The sequence below is a fragment of the Ixodes scapularis genome, unplaced genomic scaffold (genome assembly GCF_016920785.2).
Source record: "Ixodes scapularis isolate PalLabHiFi unplaced genomic scaffold, ASM1692078v2 PGA_scaffold4__175_contigs__length_147842914, whole genome shotgun sequence".
NCBI classification, from domain to species: domain Eukaryota; kingdom Metazoa; phylum Arthropoda; class Arachnida; order Ixodida; family Ixodidae; genus Ixodes; species Ixodes scapularis.
In genome coordinates this window covers 96,172,549-96,197,622 of record NW_024609879.1, presented here as the reverse complement: position 1 = coordinate 96,197,622, position 25,074 = coordinate 96,172,549, and the positions used below count along the sequence as shown (strand labels likewise).

Here is a 25,074-nt window from a genome sequence, read left to right as displayed (position 1 = left end):
GGCTTCTTTTTTATTTTTTTATTTTTAGCCCATATATAAAAATGAAAGCACAAAAAAAAAATAATAAGGAGGCAGGGGAGTTTTTACCATTATCGTTGTCGAGGTATGTGACGCAGACCCGAACCACGGACGGAATTGGATCCCCTCCGTTGTGCTTCTTGATGCTGCAAAAATAAAGGAGCCGGTCTCGCAAAAAGAGCCGCGCCAATATGTTTGCAAGGTTTGGTGACACTACCAGATCATGTCCCAGAATTACGAGGGCAAGTCAAGCAGTATCGATACCTACTCTAGTTCATATTTTGAGAGCGCAAATATATCAACGAGAAAAAAGTAATAAAATTAGGAATATAAATAAAATTAACTGAGACCGAGAGTATGTTCTTATACCATATCTGTCTGAAGGTAGGTCGACAGATACGAAGCACCGTTAAATAAATGCTCGCGTGAATTTCCTTCTTCTTTAACAATTAGGACTGCTCTATATTCATATTAATTTTCATTAAGCTGGGCAAGTTCTAACTAGTACAGGGATTGACCTATACTTGGTGTCGACCTATATTTGGGTAAATATGCAAATAAATTGGGTACAGATATTTAAGAGGAAATAGAAATGAGGAGATCCTAAATTATTAATTCATTGCAATTTCATCCCATTATGTGACAGGCAAATTTAGTGCTTGAAAAGTAAATCTATGGCCTAAACATTTGAATAATAAATTTTGGGAGGTTCTACACACTGTGACCTCCTGTAAGACCTAAAGACAAAGCTACAAGGTTTGCATTCTGTGGACTCCCCACCAAGAGAATTACCGACCTACTACTGCAAGGTTTGACTCATTTTTACCTGAACTCGAGTACGAGAAATCATGCAATCAACTCTTCACAAGTAGCCAGACTCTCACAATATTGCGAATGAAATCTTTCAAATTTCACGGTCTTTTCCAGGCTAACTGAAATTCTAAGAAGATTCCAAGCTGTTCTTAGGCACCCTGTTCACCTCCAAAGTTCCTGTCTGAAGCCGACATACCATTTAAGGCGCTACAAGAAGAACCACACAAGAGCTATACATAACGAGAGTTTGGTCAATAGAAGGAATGAGGGAGTGGCCACAGCAGCGCAATTGCCAGAGCTGCATATTCACCCCATAGCCACAATGAAAACTAATCGTGACCCAAACTTTCGATTATCCACTTCCCCTGTCAAACCAATGGAAGACACCTAACTGCACAAAAAGGATACATTTTAAAATAGCAGGTGGACAGGCAAACATAGCATTCGCTTACTTGTGAACACGCTCCATGACAGCTAACATTGTGTGCGCTACTTTCCAGTCGCCTAGAACTTTGAACACTGGTGACGTTCAGGTGGAGTAACCCAACTGGAGTTCACACCTTTTGCTCGCTACCGCCGCTAGGGGATTGTACTCGCAACTTGCAGTCAGGCAGAAGAAACAACCGTGAACATGCCAGCTGCCGCAATAACTCTCTCTATAAACAGCCTCCAAAACCCCCTAGCCCTATGATACCTGGAACAATGTGTTCAACTGGTCTGCTTAGCCTCCTGTCAGCGTGTTACGCTGTCAGATGTCGCAATCCTCAAACAGTGTCTTCAGACTGTCTTCCGTGAGATGTATCAGCAGCGTGCCTGGAATGCATCAGTTCGAGATGCATTCCAGGCACCGTACGAAGTTTGTCCTCGCTGTGTCGCCGCCATTTCCACCATGAGAAGGTGGTGGGGTTACTCACTGCTGTAGGGTGACCCGGAACTGTTGCCTGGGCTGCCAGTTCTCGGTGAAAAAGCTGCTGCCGCCACTCTGCGAATGCGGCATCCAGGCCCCCTTGGAGTTGGACAGCAACTTCTTGTCGTGCCTGACACAAGAGGGCAGATTCAGTCTTTCCGAGGGAACACGACAGTAGTCTTCTCTAACCGAGGTTGACAAGCTGCAGCCCGATCCGGTAACATAGATGAGAATCGCACGTGTGCCATCATTCAAGTGTGCGGTGCCTTTTTTTATTTTTTTTTTTGTTCCTTTTCCAAATATCAGACTAAGCACTTCGAAAACGAGATGACGTATGAAATGGTTTGATGATGAACGAAACAGTAAATTCAGTTTCATACCAAAACGTATAAAATAAAATTTGCTCGTAAAATTTTTTAAAAATCATGTTCATCGCTTATTTACAGATGTGTTAGGGCAGGGGTGGCCAGGCTGACCCAGCCTAAGAGCCTCAAAGGAAACCACGAAACTTCTAAGAGCCGCCGAAAAGGAGGGGGGGGGGGGGGGGGGGGGAGTGAAAACTAACACCGCTGCCTGGTTATCCCCTCGTCCTCTCCTCCCCTCCCCCCGAAGGCATAAAAAAGCAGCTTGCGGGTCACAACTGCAAGCCGGTAAAAATAACACTGAGAATGTTCCTGGTCCTTTTTGAACTTGAACGTAACGTTTGTGATTAGTGGAAGCTATAAATGAGGTCAAGACGGACTTTAGCGACCTTCAACAAGAAACAATATGGAGGGAACATCCGTTACCTAAAGGTAGGGTGACCATATTCCTCAAGGTAGAAAACGGGACACCTCAGCGGGAAGGGCGGGGGGGGGGAACCACATGCGTTTTTTTGCAAATTTCGAAAAATAGTGTAGATAACTCAAAAATAACTCAAAAACATATTTCTACACACGCGTCTTCGAGAAAAAAAATTGTTTGTGGCCAAGAACACTTCTGAATTTTACCTTCTGCGTAAATATTTTAAAGTACCTATGGGTATTTTTGTAAAATATACTTGTTACGAGTAGGCATAGCTTTGGTTTGCTTCAACCCACTTGGTGCCAATTTCGAAACTATGCACTCCTGCGAAAACGGGCCATGGTTCCTTACTGGGGCAAAAAGACGGGACGGCAGAAGCGGACCTCAAAAACGGGACGTCTGGTCACTCTACCTAAAGGGGACAAGTATCACTGGCGAATGACAAAGGCCGCAAGACAGAACATTTCCTCGACCCCAAGCCAAAATGCATGCATGTTTTGACAGTCCCTGCCCTTGATGCCTTTCCCCCTAGGGTCCGGCAAATTCTCTCAAACAATAAAAGAAACAGGATCTGTGGAAACATACGAGTGAAAAGCGGTTTTACTGTATGTATGGGAGCACAAGGCTGCCAAACCGCAAGTTGTTCTTTTTTCTGAAATCCTTTCCATTTTCCTGAGGAAACGCGGAAAGGGCCGAGGGGGGGGGGGGGGGGGGTCCCCTTACGAGGGATCCGCGAGCCGCACCGTGACCAGCAAAGAGCCACGGTTTGGCCACCCCTGTGTTAGGGTAAAGTGCTCCTTGATTAGCGCACATCCAATTCAAAGCCCAGTATTTGTTCTGAATTTCCCCAGTTTTGAATCACATCACATTCACATAACTGAAAATGTAAAACTTTTCGTGAGTCCTCCTAGACAGACAAATTTTAGAGGCTGGAAGGAGTTTGTTTTCCATCGTAAGAATGGACAATCTTTTGAGCTGGACAGCCTTTCTGAACTTTATAACTGTTTGTTGAAACGTTTACATGTAATAGAAGGCTCAGTCTGGGTTTGCTGTCTCTATGTATGCATGCTGGTTTGCTACTTTGCAGGTGGGGCCGTCACACACAGGCCTGCCCCATCGATGCACGATTGCTGAGACATTCGGCGAGCCTGAAGTGGAGAGGGTGGAGCACCTACTCGAGCACTTGTTCGGGTATCTGCAGCTGGTCGTAGTGGAGGTGCTGCTTCAGGTCGTGCAGGTGGTTCATGTAGGAGATCTTGCGGCCAAACTTGGCACTGCGCACGGGACAGAGAAGGTGAGAACCAGACTGCTGGTACAGACAAATGCGATGCTGCACCGCTGTGAATGAGAAATTCAGAAAATGCAGCACAATTCCTTGTTCAGAATCTTAAATAAGCACAGCGCAATAGTAGCCATGTGAATTCCAGAATAAAAAACAAGAACAGTGGGAGAAAACAATTGCTTTTACCCTCCTCCACAAGCACTTTGCAGGGTGTCTCGTAAATTATTATTTTGAAATTCCCTAACTTTTCCATTTTTTCCCTGACAATTTCAGATGAAATTCCCTAACCACTGTAGAGGTGGTTAAATATATAAGACCATTACAACACAAGGCATTGACCATCGAACACTGTGAGGATTATTTTGCACGGGCTTAATCCAACTTGCATAATCCGAAATATTTGGGTTTGTCCAGTCCGGATTAAACGAGCACTTTCTCGCCGCCGACATCGTCAGTGAAGAGGCCACTTCCGGAAAGGAAACACAATGAAAACACAACGCTCAACCACACACGTAAATAACCGAAGGGCAGCATGGCCACATGGCCATGCTGCCCTTTGGAAAGTGCAGTATCCTAAAGTGTGCATCTGGCAGCCGCATGGCCGCCAGATGCACACTTTCGGATATTGTCGGCTTAAGGCTTGGACTGGATTGGGGTCTGCGGCTTCCCCATTTGTTACTAGATCTAATAGCTCTAACTTAATCTAGCCTAGAGTCGTGCCTTCAATCCAATCCAGTCCCCTCCAATTTAAGGCTTGGACTAGATTTGCCGGCTGTTCCCTTTGCATCGTGTAGCACTCTACATCGAGTGAGCAGAGCCCGCGCACCACTCTAAGCAGAATTTATTGCCCATTTTTCTTTTCCAAGTCCTCAAATCTTTGCTCGGGGCATTTGATGGCGTTTCCGGCAGATTTTCCCTGACTGGGCTCGCTTTTTGACAATATCCCTGACAATTTCCTGATTTTTCCCGGTAATTAGAATTTCCCTAACAATTCCCTGTTTTCCTGGTCGCTGGACACCCTGACTTCGTGACATTGCTGAATAATTCTTTCTAAGAGTTCACTGAAAGTATGGCCATCTGATCTCAATGTGCCAAAGCTAGAATGCATTTCCCCGCCCCTTCCCCCTCTTCCCCCCCCCCCCCCCCCCCCCCCCCAAAAAAAAAAGTTAATCAAGCTAAGGGCTGAAACTAAGGAAAGCATAATCTTCAAAAACGCAAAAAACTTATAGCACCTCATAATTAGAGAAATGCAGTCTTACTGCAAATATCAAGCACATTAAAAATACAAAAATGATAAATTTAGTTCATCTTACAAAATGCCACCCTACAAGGACTTCAAACACACATAGGTATTTTCCATCTCAGCCTTTTTTTGTTTCTCCCAGCTGTTTTAACCCTAGTCCACAGAATGGTCTGTCTACATAGTGTGGACAGAGTTCTTAAGGTGTAGACAGTCTCCAGACTAAATACAAGGACATTTCTGTCCAGCCACAGCCCTCACCTGATGTACGGCCTGAACAGTTGGTACAGAATCTTGAGGAAGCTGGTGGGATGGACTAGGTACAGCGCCTTCAGGTTCTTCTTGTATCTGTACCACAGACACAGCAAAAAGTCGTCCACATAAAATTCCTGGGTGGTGGTTATACTGCCACCTGGTGGTTCAAACTCTGCATGTACTTGGGACACTTCATTTTACATGCTAGCACTTGGTAAGTGATAAAAGTTGACATGGACAACAACCCACCATAACGATGTGCATTAATGCCAGATGGGGATTTCCGAATGAAATGTATTTGGTAACAATTTCCTCATGCAATTTTGTTTTTACCTTCTACACAATGCAACAAGAGCATGAAACAAATGATAGTCAGATTCGTAAGTGGACACCCTATTCTTGAACATTTTTTTGTAATGTTTGACCTAATTTATATTAAATTTTAACATCATCAACATCATTTATTAAACCTTGAAGGCCCTTACGGGCATTACACAAGGTGGGGGTATCTGCTGAAAAAACATAATATAAAGCAGTGGTTCTCAAATGGGGGTCCGCGGATCCTTTGGGGTCCGCGAAGGCATTCTAGGGGTCCGCAAAGCCCTGCCTCATCAGTCAAGCCCGGCTATATAGGTTGTCTTTTTTCAGATCGAGAAGATATGTTTTAGTTTTCGGGCGCGTTTTCTCGTGTTTATGTCAATAAGAGAAGTCTACTTCACACTAGCCCTTAGTCATATCAATTTATTAAATCATTATCATATTTAACCTATACCTTTCCCCTCCCCTCACCATGAACGGGGTCCTCCAACTTTCCTGCCGATCCACAACGGGTCCGCGAAACATCAGTGGTTGAGAACCACTGATATAAAGGAACAAACAAAAAGTGGGTTACATGCTCGAGAACATTGTTATATAAAGCAACAAAAACAGGAAAAAAATAAACACTACTATAAGTTCCAGTGCTAAGCACAAGCATAAGCTAAATTTTTACTATCTATGCCAGTGGTTCTCAGGAAGGGCTCCGCAAAGCCCTTGCCTCCCCCCTCCCCCTTTTCTTAAAACAAAAAAAAGGAATTTTCTGATAACCCTGACTAGGTGGCGCAAGCTACCGCCCATTATAAAGGATACAGCCATTGCCATATATCCATCCATTCATCATTTTACCTGATGCTTCTCACTTCTCCTGTATTTAACAGCAAAGGAATCCCTTTTCAAACTCCAATTAAGTTCTTATTTTATATGCCCCCCTTTCCTTTCCCTTCTTTCGCCGGCATGGGATCCGCTATCACCTTGGCAGGCCCCCAAGAGGTCCCCAACACACCCACGCTTGAGAATGACTGATCTGTGCGACATAGAGGAGCTAGGTTTTCAAATAAAACCTCAACAGTTTCACAAATGTTTCTGCCTAACTTTTTTACAATACCCCATAAAAAAAAATATGGCACAAAGTATGCCATGTTTTACAAAGAGGAGAGAATGCAACACCGCCTCTGTTATAATCTTAGTATCATTCAAGAAAAAGTTATCACAAATTGAAATTCTTTTTGCTGCTAATTAGAAATGAGTCATTAAAAGCTCTGCCAATTAGGAAATTTTGTAGTTAACATTTTCCAGAAATAGTAGCCTTTTCCTGATTTATGAGGTATTAAACACTTGAAGGAGTATTCAGGTCCAAATTTTAAATCCAAAGATACTGTGGCTGTGTTATGACAAAAAAAATAATTCTGAGAAACCAGGAAAAGCTTTACAAAACATGCTTACAAACAGCCTGGATATAAAACTTTGAATCAATGTAACTAGTATATAAATGTGCACTCCTTGAGTGTAGTACTTACAATACATGTTGTTTGTAACTTGAAAATAAAAAATAATAATTAAAAAAATTAATATTTCTTTTTTTTTTTTTGAGGGACTCCTGCAAAAACTCGCAGGCTTCCTGTTTACATCTGTGACTAGGCTTTTATGAGCTGTACTCAGCATAAATATTCTTATTTTAAGACCCTTGATATACTCCGTTTCACAATAACTTGGCGAACTGTGGAGGCTGCGGCCCCCGCGACCCAATAAGGGCGCCAGAGCAAGGCACATAACGCTCCATGGTTGAAACCACCGGGCCTCAGTACCGCCAGAGCAAAGGAGCCCTCCACGACAAAAAGTAGTTCAAGGCTTCTTTTTTCTTTTAACGGCAATTGAACTCATGCGATTCCATCCATAACGAGAAGATATGAACAATAAAAAATAAATAATCCCGAATGTATGACTTTTACTTACATTTAAACCAAACAAATAACGTCGCATCCGTAATTGCTTGACGTTTTTTGTCCTTGTAGCATCATGGCCGTTGCCGATCGAGGCGGTGTAATCAGCTGTTTCCGCTCTATACATCACACTGTGCCCTGGCATTAGCACCTGTCACAGATTCGTGGCTATAAATTGAGCGTAGGGTTGTGTCATGAACTGTTCTCAAAGTGCTCACTATTCTAGCGGACGGAAATGTTGCTGTGGTGTACGTTCATCTGAAATTGGTTGGTTTCGGAGCAGACGACTCTTGGCTAGCAGACGACAGCCCGTTCCTCCGGGCCTGGCACCTCACATTTGGCGTGGTGACGAAAATGCGCCCGTGACGTCAGGTCACGTGCCACACTGCGATGCTCTTATTGGGTTGCGGGACCCCAGCCTCCACAGTTTGCCATGTTATCGTGAAACGGATCCATAAAGTCACTGAATGTTCCCAGCATCCATCCACTCGAACGAGAGAATTGAGCCAGTCTATCTTTCTGATTGGCAGAAGGGGGCCACTTCGGAGCTGAGAAAAAGACATACCTGAGAAATGTATGTAAACTCAGAACAGGCCGAAGTTCTAGATACATGGGGAATTAATAATAACAATTCCTTCACTTTTTCAATACTAAAACGAAATGTTGAAAGGTGACTAGGGAAAGAAGTTGTGAAAACAGTAGCTGCCCAAACCAGCAGTTGCAATGCAGGCACCAAAGGAATTTATACTGTGATAACAGAATGCTAGGAACGTGCGCAATGATAAGAAAATGAGAAATCCAAAACACAGGTGAACTGCCACACGAAAAAAACAATACTATACTAAAGCAATAGCACATTGAAACAACTCACATAATCGGGAATACATACAGTACATTCTAACTCAGATTTCTGGCTGGTATATCAAGTTTCTTAGTTACTGTCGATCCCTTTGATCACTCACGAGCAGACTCATCCAGGTTTGCCCACCTTGGCTAGACGTAAATGCAAAGAGGCTCCATTTTGTAAATATTGATTTTAGCACTACAACGTGGCTCCAGAATGAGGCTTAGACTTTTTAACTCTAGGAGGGTTCATTGGCTCTAATCTTGGATATACAAGCTGCAATGTATCATTCGGTCGGCGTCCCGAAAAGTTGCAGATTTATGTGCTCGGCTTATTTTGATCCCGCAGATTATGACTGTATACACAAAACATGTTTCCGTGGCTTCTTCCCGCGATGCCAAATCATGTGACATGGTCGTACAATATGGTTACATGGTCGACTGTTCCCCTCCCCACCCCACAGCTCTTTTGAACCTTTACCTTAACATCAAATCACGCAATACAGTCGAACGACAGGGTCACACGGTTACCCACACACTTCCCATCCCCGGCATAACAAAGTGATTCGCCTCATGAGTCTCCTTCCTGGCACAGTGGTAAACTGTTACGCTAGGAAACTTGGGGCCCTGGATTTGATTCTTGTTGGGGAATGTTCCAAATTTTCTTCTCAATTCATCACTCTTTTTCCTCAAACGTGCATTCTCTTGTGTAGCTTTCTCTCTGAAATCCTGGTCACCTATTTCCTCGGAGATCCCAGCTTGTTGCAGACATTTGCATTCGTTGCATTTGCAGCATTCAAAACAACAGCAACAAATGGGAAACCGACCACAGCTCACAATAGCTTCACGAAGCTAGCTCTTCCATTAATCGATACGTTGTGTGTGGTAAACACTTGTCCCGGCAACTTTGTCGCCACTACTGTTTCGGTCACCCTGAACGCAACTGTCTGAACCAGGCTTCGGTGTCGGGAGGATAAATAGGCACCGACCTGCGATCGAAGGTGCGGAAGGCGGTCCACAGCCAGCCGAGGGAAGGCTTGTTCTTGCTGTTGAGTCCGTGGTGGAAGTACACCAGCGTGTAGTCATTCTCCACAAACTGGTCCAGGGTGTGCATCAGGTACCTGCATAGCACATTGCCGTCCACCTCATTGGACGAGAATGCGGCCGTAACGCGTCTACTAGTGCGCTTCAAAGAGCGACGGCAAACCACACTGACGGCTAGGTAACTCCATCCCCTACCACTGCACCTCCTAGTATGTACTATTTACAAGGTCTGCAAGCTCCTGAATTGCTTTAATGCATCAATAACCAGACCAGAAGGCGTTCCTCAATCTTGGCAAATGGGGGCTCCTTGAAACTGAAAGGTTTGACGACGCCCGCTCTGGAGAGCGGAGAGGAACAACCGCTACCTGAGGAACTTGGCGTGGTCGAGCTCCTTGTTGGACGGCAGGCGGCACGCCGAGATGACGATGACGTTCCGACCGTAGGCGTCGTCCCCTGTACCACACAAAGCAAGAGTATCGTCACTTTTATTATTTATTATTTACCACACCCTCAACCCTTTGACGGTCGAGTTTTTTTCCCCATAAGATGTTTCTCAGTGGCCGTGTTTTGTTTCCAAAAGAATAGTATAAAAAAAGGTCAATGAGCAGGTTTTTTTCATTTGTTTAGTTGTAGCACGTACAGTGCTCACAAGCGGTTTAGAATCAGAAGGATTAAATTAAAATACTGAAGACAAAGAGTTGTCTCCTTTCTATCAATCGGTTTGATTCTGGCACAACCGCTTCCACGACATTCCAGCTGTTTCGGATTCCTAACTGGAGGTACATTACCTTCTCTTTCGGATGATGAGCTCTCATCCTCCGAATTTAATTCCAAAACTTTCAGCCTTTCCACTGTCGTGAAGAAGGAAGACCAGCGAAACTGTAGTATATGGTGGAAATTAAGTATTTATAAATGTAAGGATTAAGGTGTGATTGGGTAATTGGTTATGTGACAACCGTATTGTCCCTGTTTGTCTTTGTTATACCACGTCGACCGCCCACGGCTCATGAACGGGAGTCGAGGCACCACTAGTCGTTCCTCCACCATATTCAACCTCAGTAGGTGCTCTGGTACGGGTGGGTACTTGTAGCCGTTCACGGTCGCAAACTGGGGCACCGCACCTTTGAGCAGGGAATCTCGGCACGTTCTGCACGCCGGTCCTTTGTAGACGTCCGCCTACTCGATACACTGTTGCAACGCGCACGCGCCCGTGTCCCGATTCTTCTCGTCCGACACGCCGCCGATCGTACAATGAATTCCTACTAACGCGCCCAACTATCCATTCTTCTATGATAGCTGGAAAGGTTGCCGCCATCTACAAGCGACGGCGGCAACCAGACTGGTTGTGTGCTTGCTGCCGTCGCTTATAGATGGCGGTAGCTGTCCAGAGGTTTGTGGAGGTTTGCGTCGACAAGATTTTGGTACCGGACACGATCCTGGGGAACCTAGCCTTTAACAGCTCTGCTGTAAAAAGCGTCCGAAGTCTGAATCAGAAGAGTCAGTGCTTCTATTGGCACTATCGCCAGAGTGGGCGGTACTTGAAGTGAGCATCACGTGCATCTAATTTGAAAACTATAAAAAGCCCAGCAAAGCAAAACACCGTGCAAACATAACATTTATCGTGCACAAAAGAAATAACAAATAGCAACACTTCCCACAGTGTGCGCAGTTTCAAATTTAGGCGAGCACTTTCAAATGTGTAATCACCGCCGTACATGTATGGCGACGACCGTCAAAGGGTTAAAGGTCCAACCGGGCATTACATAAAAATTAAAAAAATTCATAGACAAAAATGATTTTGGTCGATAGCATGGTCATTTGCAATTCCCTGGGACCTAGGGACTGGTTCTCAAGATGAATTCCTAGAAACCTAGGAGTTCCCCAAAGTATCCCCAGTAGTTCTCCGGGCACCCAAATTTGATCGGCCCTCTTTGTCCTCAAGTGCCCTTCTAGTTTAAGCGCTTCCTTTTTCAAAGAGCCATACACCGATGCATAACTATGGGCCAAACAGTCCCTATAGCAGGTTCACTACTGTTTGCAAGGCCTGTAGTCTCCTACACCACCCTGTTCCATCAATACCAAGACCAGGACCTTGGGATCGGGAGAGAGATGTTCTCAGAGATTGAATGAGAACGCACATCCTAGATTACAAGCAGAGCAAGCCACAGCTACCGAGGACCACATAATGAGGGTAATTATGTCGCAAAGGTTTCTAATGTGGCTCCCTGAGGTCTAACAATTTTATCTTCCATATACAGAGCAGCTAACGACAATCGCAAAATTCTAGTCGGACGTGCTATCAACGGGCAAAGACTACATAGCCCCGGCGACAGGTAGCATAAATTGCCATACAAATGCTCAGGAAGAGAATGGATTATCGAAGTTGCCACATAAAGAGTTATCCCCAAACAAGGAGCTAGGTTCAGACTTCTGTCCAATGGCAGAAGTACAAGTATTAATGTCAAAAACCTAACCCACTTACAAGGCACCAAAAGTAAACTGTAAAGTGAGTTTATGGCTCAAATGCATAACCAATGTGGTGCAATACGGGCCAAGTTCTAATCTGAATAGTACATAATGCCTTGTCACATAAATCAATCAGTAAACAGCACACCCACCGATCATCCCAATGGCGCTGCACATTACTGTGAGGGACAAGGGAAACGAATGGGATGTGCTTGTCATCCCCTGTTGCTCGCACTGAGGATGACAGGAGCATCACATCGCACCCCATGTGCCTACACGATTGTCGTCTGCAATGTGCAGCAGGCCACACCATCGAGGACTCACACTCAAGCTAAGGCAGTAAAAAAAAAAGAGAGGAATTTAGCATGCTTGATTTTTATGCCAAAGCTGATGAGCACAGAATGGGACGTTAAATTCTTTATGCTAACTACATTTTCATTTATTGTTTCAGTTAAAATTTAATGGGAAGCATTTTCTCCCAAAGCTTAGCGGGGAAGCCTGAACTGTAATCATACTAATTCAATTTTCTTGCTAAATGTAGTGGTGAAGCCTGAACTGGTGAATTAATATACCAAATCACTTTTTTTTCTCTAAGTTACTTTTTTAGGGACATTTTTTTGTGAAACTTTCGTTCCAAAACACATTCTGTGGGGGGGAGACATAGGTCTGAAACTGTTATTTTTCAACAAGAAAAGTTACTTATTTTTTGTATGTAAAGGGGTTTACAACTACCACATTATCCAGAGATAACTTACCTAGAATCAAGAGCCAGTCGGGTAAAAAATTGCGGGCAGGCTAACTTTCGCTGTGCAATCGAGAAAGGTTGAACAAATGCTTTTTTTAGGTTATATGTCCCTGTGAAACTTCTTATAACGGTCAGGGGCAATGAAGCAAAGATGACTGTACTTCCCAATCAGTAATGTTCGCATTTATCCCACCATAGCTAATTTGCTGCATTTACGTCGAGGCCATCATTGATCCGAATACTATGATTATAGATGTGTGCTATCTTTCAGTGTTGAAGAAAAAATATGAAATCAAGCCAAAAATAGGGGGCGAACTATCTTTCGGGGCTACCTCTCAAGATATTACGGCAATAGTGCAAACTCCAGCAACGTTTTATCGCAATGTCTGAAATATGAAACTCTGATGTTTTTTCCAAATGCTGTCCGGATGCAAAAGAGGCCCCACGTACCGGCGATCTCGACAATGCCGTAGCGGTGTATGTCGTCGAAGTCCTCCCTTGCCTCGGTGGCAAACTCTGGCTCGAGGGAGTCGAGGCCCAGCTGTGCCTCATAGTTCTCGTCCATGATGCTGTCCGAGAGGGAGGAGGGGGAGTCCAGGTAGTCCGACGAGGAGCCCTTGCCTTCGCTGTGCCCGTTGCCCAGCAGCCCCCGCTCCCCACGGCCCAGCGCCAGCTCCGTGGGCACCGCCCGGTCAGGCTCTGAGCCAAAAAAAAACAAAAACGGGCGTCAATCGAGAGAATGGAACGCAACTTTTTGGCTCGTAAAAGTTAACTATGCGTCACAGAAAGCTGGAACTCCACGAGTATGTGGTGCTAGAGGTGGTGGCAAACCACAAAGTTTGAGAACGTGGCGTTAGCTGGCTCAAAAGATACGAGAGAAAAACATTATTTGCCTCTGGGCCGACCTCCACCTACGAGCCTAATATTCAAAACAATAAATGATGCTGTGGGAGCCGGTAGCATTTATTTCTGTAAAAATTACTTGTCGGGAAAAAATAAAATAATATTGTCTTTCTCGCTGACTATGTAGTTTCGGGGGGTTTTTTCAACGCAATTAATGCAAGCCTCCACAATATACATGTCATTCCTTGACTCAATGAACCTTAGGCTTAGGTGGACGTGAGCTCAAAGAAATTTTGGTTTTCTCTCATATTGTTTTATCCAGGTAACGTCATGTTCTGAAACTTTCAGATTCTTTCACCCCTGCTAGTATCACATTCTCACCGAGTGTAATCTTTTCGCGACACATAGTTTAAACTGCGCTTCATTTTCTCGATCAGGCCTGGTAGACTTGGTACAACTAACATTCCATGTTCAGCTTACACGCCACGGGTTCTCAACCAAGTTCCAGGGGTTTCCCACAGTACCCCAAGGGTTTCCCAGGCTCCCAAATTTCCTCAAACATCCCTGCTCCTAAGTATTTTCCTCGCCGCTTTACAAGATTTTAGCCATCCATGCATAACTAGGAAGCAAACACTTTCTATAGGATACTGTAAAACCCTTAATGTTTGCAAGTTCTCAATTTTTGTAAATTTCGCGAACTGCAAAATTTGCAAAGTATAAGGGCATGCAAAAATTTCGGTCCTTAAAGGGGTACTCCGCCGATTTTTGAGCTACCTCAACTAACTATATTTTCTGACTCCCCGGCCTTTACCCTTTCTGGTATGCTATTTAGTATCGTGAAATTCATAATAGTTATTGCGAAATCGGCAAATGAAAATCATGCAAAAACGAACATTCAAATATACCCGCCCTTTTCAGGGCCGTGACGTCATTGGAAGGTCAGCTTGCCAGTCGGGCGAGCAGTCTAAAAAATAGAATATGTTAATCATTTGTTCCGTGATGGAGCGCGGGGACTGGAGCGAGCTTCCAAAGCATTCATTTGACACCATGAAACTGCTTCAAATCAGTTGGGAACAAATTCTACAGTCCAAAGAGTGAACCCCTGCACTTCCAATGACGTCACTTTTCCATTGTTGCCAGTAGAGACTTTCAGTTTGAAAAACACGGTGAGGACCAAAATTGTAAATTCAATAACTTCGTGAAAAAAAAATTATTTTGACCTAATATTTGGGATACTATTTTGGCGATGTTGTTTGGCGAGTTTAGCAAAATTTCAAGCAAATCGGGGACCATGAAGAAATCGGCGGAGTTCCCCTTTAAGGGGGGACACAACCCAGGAAAAAATTATTTCGGCCCTTAAAGGGCAACTCCACTCAATTCCGAAGATTTCGGGATAATGAGTGATTTCGAATTAAAAAGCCCTAGTAAAAGACACTACGTCTTTTGCTTCGCGAAAAATGGGATATATATTTTTAAATCTAATTTTAAACACGAGCGGAAATCGAAACCGAAACTTCGGCTCCGTCCGGCAACATTGGCCTCGGGCCGCCAAGTACATGGCCATCACGTGGTACGAGAGGTCACGTGATCCTCGGCACAACGACGGGCGGGATGGGGGCGGGCGGGTGTGCGGCAGGCGCGAGTGTCGTCTGCACCGCACTCTTCGCCACGTTTTGGTGTCTACGGCATTCGACGACGTCTGCACAACTGCGGCATAAGTCTGGGACTCTGCGCACGTGATGTCCATAGTGTGGACGAAACTCAGAGAGGCAATAATCACAAACGGTGAGACGACGACGGTGGTTGTGACGCGGAAGACGGCGGTAACGGCGGGACCACGGCGGGCGGCTGGTCTGCTCCCAAGAAGCGCGCTGCGCAGGCGCGTACGTCAATCACGTGGACATCGCTGAGCGCCGAGAGGCAACGTTGCTGACGTCACGCGCTACGCTCGATCGGAGAAGTAAAAACAAGCAAAAGGGGGCCATGTAGATGGCGTTTAGCTCAATGTTGGCTCCGCCCATGCCGTAGCCTTGACTGCGCTGTTGGTTGCGCCTGAATTCGCCCGCTCGAGTCAGCCGATTTCGGCAACTTGGTGAGTTGCAAAGTTTGCCGGACCGTTTAAGAAACATTTAGACAGAACTGCGTCGTAATATTTGACGTGTGGTCTTCCTAGGCGATACTGAAGAGGACTGCATTGTTTTTTCAAAACCAAAAATGAAGCGGAGTTGCCCTTTAAGGGGGGAAATCCCCAGAAAAAAATTAATTCTGCAAAAAGAATGATTTTGAAAAATGCCCTATTTACATCCACCATCATCTAGAGAGTATTCCCAGAAAGTTTTGTTTGCTTACAGTGCACTATTATTATTTTATAAATTATTTTCAGTCCACCAATGCTAAAGAAAAGGTGGAGGTTAAAACACTTTGAGTTTTTCTCCAATCCACTTTTTGCCATAAATCCCACCTTAATAAAACTATTGTTTCAGTATGAAACTATCGAGAGACCTAATATGTGTGGCTTATATCCCGAAATTTAATGAAGCCGGTTACTATGAACTTAGATTTTGTATTTTCACGTTCCCCTATTATAAAAAATTGTAATTTGCAAAACTTTGGTAAATGTGACTAACATAGAAGTTTGGGCTAGTTGTTCTTTTTTGTGCTTGTCTGTGTCCTTGCACTGTTTTAATTTTTAATAAATAAATTAAAAAAAAAAAAAATTTGTAAAATTGTTTGGTTTGGAAATGCATATTTTCTGAAATTTCTTTTCATCGTAACCGGCAACATGTTTTCCAGTATGCATTCCACCAGAAAAATATGTGGTTATCAACACCATTTCTCAACGATACATTTATTGAGCAGATTCCATGCCAAGCTATGCTTTACTTCATTCTGAGGGTATAAAACTGGTTCAAAAAGCTGAAGCTTTGCATGCCCTCCTTCTATATATGGCTGCAAATACCACCTGAAAATATCCGCAGATTAAGTAAGCAGTTTAAAAGCTGACAATTTTAGGTAGTGCCCCCTTAAGAGTTTTGATGCCGGCTTCTGGAATTCGCGAAATTTAATGGCCGCAATTATGTTCCCTGCGACTAATTTGCGAAAAATAGGGGCCACAAAAATAAAGGGTTTTACAGTATGCCTTGTTGCAAAGGGAGTCTCTGTAGACCTCACACCTCCTTTACCGCATTAATCTCGAGACTGGCAGGGGTTTTTCGACTTCGGGTCAAACCAGAAAGGGGTCCTTCGAGATTAAAAAGTTTGAAAACCCTCGCTAAGCGCACCATGCTTACTATGGGAGTGTGCTCTAAAATGAATTCTGAGTTTATCTTTTTATGGCAATAACTCAATCTGCACTCCCCAAAATCATGATCATGCATGACATTTTTATGCCTTAAAAATGCAACCAAACAATGTGTTATTACCCCTTTTCTGAGATATACCTCAGAAAAATGTTATAATCTGATGTTTGGTCACATTTTATAGATGCCCACAATGGCCTCATAGCAGTGTTATCCATCTCCCTGTGTTTGGGAGGATCGACCTTGCATTCCTGTGCCAACAACAACCAAGCAAACGTCGAGAGGGTTGGCGTGCGATTCGAACCCTTCTTGCCTGTTCGACCAAAACCGGAGAAGCCTTTCTCTCAGGCCTCAGTTCAAGGACATCCGAACAGACGCTGCAGTCAGTGTGTGAAGGAGTCTGCATTCCACAATAACGCCAGACAGAATCCGACCCTGAACAGATAGGCAATCTATTGTGTCTGCATCTACAGCATGTAAGACAATCCCCTACTAGGCGCCTTCAATTCGGAGAAGAACAACGACTGAGCATCAGGTCCGAGAGGAGGTTGCCAACGTCGAGGCCAGTTTTGGAATGCAACACTAACCGACAAATGGCACGGCAGCTCCAGAACCCCAATTTTTATTATATAAGGACCTGCTTGCTGCGATGCGCTCCTTTTGCTAATATGCTACACGATATACCGATGTAAATAAACTAGTTTTCCGTCCTTTTAAGTTTTCCCAATCTGTTTCCCCGACTGTCTGGCTAGGAGGTTGTTCGCCAGAAAGGTTGGATGCCAGCGAAATTGCCATGCTACCCGAGAGACAAGGCTGGGCGTCGATTCATAACAGCAGGTATGTCCAGCCTTTGAAAGTCTGCGATTTTATCTCTTATCCCCAGATTCCAGCTGGCTGGCCCAGCTGGCGGAATCAGTCCACTCACTCACATAAGGCTTTAAACCACAAAGTACCGGACATAGAGTGTCTAAAAAGAGAGAGAGCGCGAGAAGAGAAAACAAATAAAGGCTATATAGAGAGTTTGGCAACCTTATTAAATATGGTGTAGTCTCTAAAAAATACTTGAAAAATGACACTTCAGTAGCTTCAACAAAGGCTGGGTGCCATGAGAAAGAGGTAGCATGTGTGAGTAATGGATAAGAGAGAAAAGCACCTGGAGCCTTAGACAACCAGGAACTGAAATTACAGTGTGGAAGCCATGCTGTAAAAACAAACATCTTGCTTGCTCAGTGTACACAAACTCCTTTCATCTTTGTACACAATAAAAAAGATTGGGGAACCCCAAAACAAATTTTACACAAACACCCAGTTCATATAGTCTTGGTCACCACAGAACTTTCTGACTTGGTCATGCAATATAATTGGAATCTTGTAATTAGAATGGTCAACATGATTGCACAAGGCAGCAACCTTAATGAACATGAGATGCAAAAATCTGTAACTTATAAATCTAGGATGAACAAGCTCCAAAGAAGTATAACCCAAATAATCATTCTTTTTATTTGTTTCCTTCTCCTACTGTTTATATCTGCGATAATCTACCTGTTGAATACCTATTCAATTTGAGCTAAGCCTTATCAAAAAACAAGAAATGCACTCGAGGCCCGTACACACTCTTGCAACCGAGTAAGACCGAGAGAGACCAGACTGATTTATAAGCTTCTTGCGATCTCTTAGGACCAGCTCCGCTGCATCGCATCCAGTCCTAACAAGTCGCAAAAGGCTTAAATACCGGTCTGGTCTCTCTCGGTCTCACTTGGTCGCAAGAGTGTGAACGGCGCTTACGGAATACAGATATGGAACATGGTGCCTACCTTTGACAGGAAGGTTTCCGTGGGTACCTGTTGCGGAACAAAAGAAAAAAAAATAATTCATGACTATTCAATATGCAAGCTTTTACAAACATCAAATGCCCCACTTGAACATATTTGTCATGCTAGTCACACTAGGTAATGCAGACTACAAGATTATTATTACATAAATGTTACTCCCCCCCCCCCAAACTGTAGCGGCAAACTCGCAGTAAAGAGCCAACCATGATGATGAAACCCAGAATGATTAACTAGGAAAGACAAACAACCCCCTAGTGAACACAAAACAGCTTATTAACTTGCCCCAACATTATACAAACATTGGAACAAAAAAGAAAAAAACAAGTACCAGTGAGCTTACATAAAAGGTTACTAAACAACCTAAAAACGACGTCCACAACGCCATTAAGCCGTTGAAATGTCCAATGATCACAGAGCTCTGCAGTCACGGCATCGTCATTGACACGTCTTACCGGTGGAATTAAAAAACGACAGCCTTTAAGAAGTGCGAAGTTCCGTAAATCAACAACCATAGATCAATTAACAATTCCAACGGCGGAACTAGCTTGGAAACAATGAGACTAACCCCTAGCCTCCATACCTGCAAAGGAAACAGATAAAAGAGCAACGCCCAGCAAAGAAAAGGTGGTGTGTTATCACCCACCCGAGCAACAATAGAGTCTCGAAAGAGGGGGGGGAGAGAGAGAGTGAAAGATAAGGCAGTGTCAGCGCTCCCCCTGAGGACTCTGCACTTTCGCGGCCTCAGAGTCGAGGTTTATTACATGTGCCGGAAGCAACCTCTACTAGACAGGGCTGAGCTTTGGCGGGGAAACAGGCCCAGGTTCCACGCACCACTCCTCCTCCTTTGTCAGAGGTGAGTAAGCTTTGCCTCTTCCCTGATCTAGGAAACAATTAAGGTGGACCAGTTTGCACACTGCAACTTATCTCTCGGGATATAGTATGCCTAGAGAAAGAAAGCCCGGCCTGCAGAAAGCTTGTTTCCAACAAAAGGCTGTGAAGCAGACCGAACAGATGGCCAAAGAAAAGAATAATTCAAGAGTGCAGCTATCTTCCTCAGTCACAATGTCAATCTTATTTGTGCGGTACTGTCAAACTTTAAAATAACCTTGAAAATCTTTCAGCTTTTTTTTGTTTTAAGTTTATGAGGTCCAAGGGCCTATGGGCAGTGGCTCCAGCAAACAATGTTCACAGAAATTTATATTTTTTTCTTCAAAATTTACTTAGTGATCACTAAAATCTATTGCTGAATATTGCCGTTCTGACTGACATTAAAAATCCCCTGAAAAGGAAGAAGATATTTTTTTTAACAGTCTGGTTGGGGCACGCGTGTCAAAAAGTTAATTTTAAGCGAAAAAAATTTTTTTTTATAGCAATATTGACGGCGCGAGACACGGTTTAGTTGGCAGTCACCTCCTTTCCACTTGTTTTCTCTCTCGGCATTTTGGGTGCGTGGAGAAGAGGTGGATTGGATCGGCTTCGCAGTCAGGTTGAGGTGAAAAGAGCGATTGATTGAGATGGCCCTTCTGGAATGACCCTTGACGTCACGGACTTTGCGAGCAAAAATTCAAATAAATATCTTGCCATCAATATTGGTCTAAAAATTTTTTTTTTTTGCGTAAAATTTTTTTTTGACACGCGTGTCTCAATTAGACTGTGTAAAAAAAAACAGATTTTTTCTCTTCAGCCTCTTTTTAAAGGGGCCCTGCAATCATATTGAAGCATCTACCTTTTTTGCGGTTTCCACGTCTCTTGGAAGTTCGGGCAATCCAGTGGGCTCGGAGAGAGTAACTAAATATCAGTGCGACAGATTTTAACCGGACGACGCGGAAACCTCCTCCACCGACGAGGGCGACCCACGGTACCGAAAGCGCGCAAAATGTGACGTCTTTGGTCCTGGGCTTACTACTGGTCAGAGCCACTAAAAGCTTCTTTTCAGTCGAAATACAAAATGTAAGTGGCGAGAACCATTTCAACTATGTATGAAAGTAGTTTTTGTTCACTATTTTCGACAAGAAAAGAAACAAACGCAGTTTATAAAGTATGGAAACAAGAAATGACCCGTCAACATACCCGCCACCAAGCGGTGGAAAAAGCGGCGCATATTAGAAAGGAGTAGTGGGATCAGGCGCCGACACGGAAAGGTCCCGGATGTACGCGGCGGCGCTGCGGTCGTATGAGGAGGAGGATCCGACCGGCTCCGAGCGTTCCGAAGGCCTTTGGCGAGATGCTTTGTCTTGCGGTTTGGCCGTTTCGCGGTATGGCAGCGCTAAGTGGCTCCCATTCTGAACTGATCTTTACTTCGTGTTTTCTGTCGTTTGTGGCCAATGAAGTGTCATGCCGAATTACTGTTTAACCGCGCAGCAACTGCATTGAGAGCCGCTCTGGCTGCCCCCTGCATACAGCCTATCCAGATCATGCTTTAGTGGCGCCCTCGACACGAAGTACGGCAGCCGTGAGCGCTCGCGATGAGCCCACTATCCCTCCTCTAGTTCACGGCCGCTCAAGCAACCAAGGACGTCATGAGGGAGGTTATTTTTTGCTTGTTTTTGTAATATTAATTTTCCTATAACTTTTGAAATAACGCGAATTTCAGGAAAATAAAAGTTTCACCAAGTTACTACGTTCAGTGCGCTCAGGTTCGGTGCGAATTAAAAACCAGTAAAAAAGTCCTTGCAGGGCCCCTTTAAGAGGTCGTGCAAACCGAAAAACTTATATTTTGCAAAAATATTTGAATTTGGGCTTTATTATCTTTGAATCTTCATATTTTATGCATAAAAATAATAAGCATTGGATATGCCAAACCCCCCCCATAGCAGCATAAATTCTAGTTATTTTTCTGTGCGTGGTTTTTCAAATCGTAACATCGCCTGCCTCTCGATCGCAGTCTTCTGTAGTTTTAATGCCTCCCAAAAAATTATTAAAGGAATATCCTTTTTTCTTACACGAAAGAGTATCACTACACATTTATGGTAACATATTCGATAGCATTTTCTCTTTATGTAATTTTGGGGGATCTTCACAGTTTGCACACAAGAATATTTGTTCTAATTATTGTCCTATCACAATCATATCCCTGCGTGGGAAACAGTTTTACCATCCGCATCGGATCTGCATCCGCAGACATTGTATCTGCACCCGAACCATATCCACAATGTTCTTAAATTATTGTATTCGCATCCGCATCCGACACACAATCCGCGCTTTCATGTTATAATAAAACATCAAGCGTGAAGGAAAAAAAAAAGAAAAAGCGTATGGATGATGCCTTATAAGTCGTTCTCTTATCTCTGACACAAAACTCCGAGTCAAATACGGGGAAAGTAATTTTCTTGTATTCTGTTTTATTGTATCACCAAGCGATCAGCCTTTCGCATCGCTAGAAAGCTGACTGCAGTTATGAGCTTGTCCTGGGAGTCGTTTTCTAACCATTTGAATCAGATGCATATTTTCTAACCATGAAAATTCATAAAGGACAGACTAATAACATTGTGTAATTTTGTTTAGGTAAAACAATAAAAAGTGGGAGAGGAAAGACGATGTGACCCACCACAGTGAAGTACTCGTAATATGTGGTAAGGCGCGAGTGCACAACTGGGAGTATATCACAATATTCAATAATGGCAACATCTCCTAATGGCTTCAGTTTTAAACACGAGCCTTCAACTGCATACTTCGAACTACATACTTAGCAGCACCTTACCAACTGTCAAGAAAAAAAAAAAAAATGCAAACACACGCCATGTTTCATTTATCAAGGAAACCTCTACTTCCTTGTGACTTGTAGGTTTTGGGTTTTCTTTGCTCAAAGAATATTTTCCACTCTTTCATGGCCAAACAAGAACATGCCGTTTTTCTTCACTTCTAGAGACTGCATTCCTGGCAAGAGAGATTGCAGTGATGTGATCGGCCTAAGCCGTTTTGGAGCACGTTTCGGAGCAGCCAAAACAGCGTTTTGGAGCAGTAAACATGGCTTTTGGAGCAGCCAAAACAGTGTTTTGGACCAAAAAAAGAAAAGGTGACTTTTGGAGTAGATATTAATAGAAAAATCCAAATTTTCGTTAAAGTGCTGCACAAACAAATTGCACTTTGCTCGCCGCATTTAAACAAATTATGGTCAAATTAGACCACCTGGGAGTCCTTAAACATGTAACTGAAAAGCCAATAACATGACATATTTTGCAATGCTTCAGTTAAATTATACATATATATGTACCCACAAAAAAAAAAAAACCAAGCTACCCATATAAAAGAACCATAAATAAGAACCAAGCTACACATATAAAAGTTTATTTGAAAATGACCAGCTTAATAGTAACTATCACAACATTAGGTTTGACTAGTTATATAATATAATAAATGGAAGCAGTCTCCGATTGATGAAACACTTAACTACTGCAGTGCAATGCAAAACTGTACACAAGACAAAGGTGTATTACGACTAGCGGGTGCCTTTCTTTTTGCTTGTCGAAACTTTCTGCAAGGCTGCTGCAAGCCTCGCTTTGCCTTCGGCTAGTAATGAATGTCCACTTTCAATGTCTCCAACGAGACATTGAGACATCCCACAGGTGTACACTCCTGTAGGCGTTGCCGAGTAATTCCGAAAAACCGCTTGCCACCTTACTGGTTCTAAAAGTGTGAGATTTTCGTCAAAAGAAGGCAAACCTAAAACAACAGATTGCAAGCGTCCCGGCTGGTGCCTTTGTCGTGCAATCAAGTTCGCAAACACGTGAGGGCAACTTCAGCAGGCTTGCAGTTGCGCGTGCTTCGTCGCGCGAGCGGAGACAACTGTTCGATAGAAACCGAAACAATGCTATTGGTGACGTGCGCAATCGAAAGCGTCGCTGTGGTCGGCCTTCCATGATTGGCGGAATGCTGAATATGACATCAGCAAAGGATTTCTCATTAACGGAAATAAGAGGAATGGAAGAACTTCAATTTCGACGGTGTTGGTAGTGTTGCTTTAAGAGAGCAATGATTTCAAGCTTCCACCATGCTCCTTACAAACATCATCGAACTTGTTGTTAGCAAGGTAATGACGTCACGGAAGGTAACCATCTGAGGGCGCCACTAAAACATCTCAACGCTAATACTCCACACAGTCACCAACCGGTTCCCAAAATTGTATGCGAAGTATAACTGTCCAGTATACGACAAAAAACAATCCAGCGGCGCGTGCTTGCCAAGCCGGCAGGTGAGGTACAAGCAAAACACACACAAAAATAAAAGAACCTGAGCGCATCGATGCAAGAAATAATGCACCAGGGTTAAAAAGTTCTTGGAACACTTTGTGCAATGATTGAACTTGAGACAAACAAGCACGCTGTGCGGGTTCAGCGTGCAGACATTGCCTTTTTTTCTTTAGCTCACTTCTCTTCAAATTCCTTTCGCGGAAGGTTTTTCACGTACCGAGGTCCCTTTCAAGAGAAAGCCTACAGAGAGAAAACCTAGGTAATCAATACTTCGGCACAGCAGTCTTTGAGTTAAAGGGAGTTTTGTAGTAGCGTATGATAATACTGATAAAGGTGAGGCGGTTTTTACGTTTCAGTTTAGAAAGCTCCATATCTGCAGCGACGTGGGGACGGCAACACCCGACGTCGTGCGACCACGGTGACTGGCAGGCAGGGACAAAATATACCTAGTTCTCCCACGGCCGTTGCTTTCAGGAGTGAGTGCTTCAACTCGCAAAGTAACTCCCGCCGTTCAAAAACGTAATTTCGTTTCACAGCATGATGTCATGGCTGGTACCCGGCATACTATAGCGTCGGAGCGTCCACCCACGCCCGCATCTATCGTTGAAACTTGTTTTTAAAAGGACACGAGACGAGACTTTTGAGACAATGAGAGCAAGAAACGAGAGACGGCGGGAAAAACCATGCAAGACCGGATGGACGATTGACCCAGGATACTTCGTGACGGGGGAGCCTTCATACACTTTTGCCACGCCTGTTAAGTGGCGGTCATTTCTATTCCTTTAATGCTTGCGCTTCGATCTCGTTCAGAGCGAGCGCTTAGCTCTGCCCGGTGTTTTGGCGCCATTTTAGGGCCCATTTGGCACGCATAAACAGTTTCTAATACAACAATGGGTGTTTTCACCCTATGACAGACGCCCATCGAGGCACCCTAGTGTCGGGTGGCCGCTTGCGCCGCCACGTGGCTCACGTGTGCTCAGTTACGGTACTCAGTTTAGTTTCGGTCCTGAAAGGCGACCGACATAGGTCCTTTGGCGCAGGCTTGGCGCAGATTACCCATATTTTGTCAAAATGTAGCAGGATGTAGCAAGGTTAGCCCCTTGGCGCAGTTTGGCGCAATTGGCGCAGCAATCACATCACTGGATTGCTCCAAAGCCATCTTTGGTGAGAATCAGGTCTTTATGCGGTAAAGAAGAATTCTATAGTCGGTGACAGGTTAACAGTTCAGGGAAGCTCCTCTTTCCCCTTTAGCAGAGC

General features: G+C 44.0%; 1 protein-coding gene across 4 annotated transcripts in view; it reads right to left on the bottom strand.

Moving 5' to 3' along the window:
- The window catches only part of LOC8031554 (rho GTPase-activating protein 1), a 45,659-nt gene that overhangs the window by 10,162 nt on the left and 10,423 nt on the right, over nt 1–25,074 (bottom strand). For 2 of the 4 annotated variants that reach the window (XM_029986286.4, XM_029986285.4), the window contains exons 3-10: nt 18,611–18,637; nt 13,105–13,353; nt 9,809–9,896; nt 9,389–9,520; nt 5,305–5,391; nt 3,697–3,795; nt 1,746–1,868; nt 88–164 (exon numbers count right to left, since the gene is read on the bottom strand). In XM_029986286.4, the coding sequence (XP_029842146.2) occupies nt 88–164; nt 1,746–1,868; nt 3,697–3,795; nt 5,305–5,391; nt 9,389–9,520; nt 9,809–9,896; nt 13,105–13,353; nt 18,611–18,637 (882 nt within the window). Of the gene's footprint in view, nt 1–87; nt 165–1,745; nt 1,869–3,696; nt 3,796–5,304; nt 5,392–9,388; nt 9,521–9,808; nt 9,897–13,104; nt 13,354–18,610; nt 18,638–18,968; nt 19,241–25,074 lie in introns of those variants that run through there. The other 2 variants (XM_042293224.1, XM_029986287.4) reach the window with 2 other exon arrangements.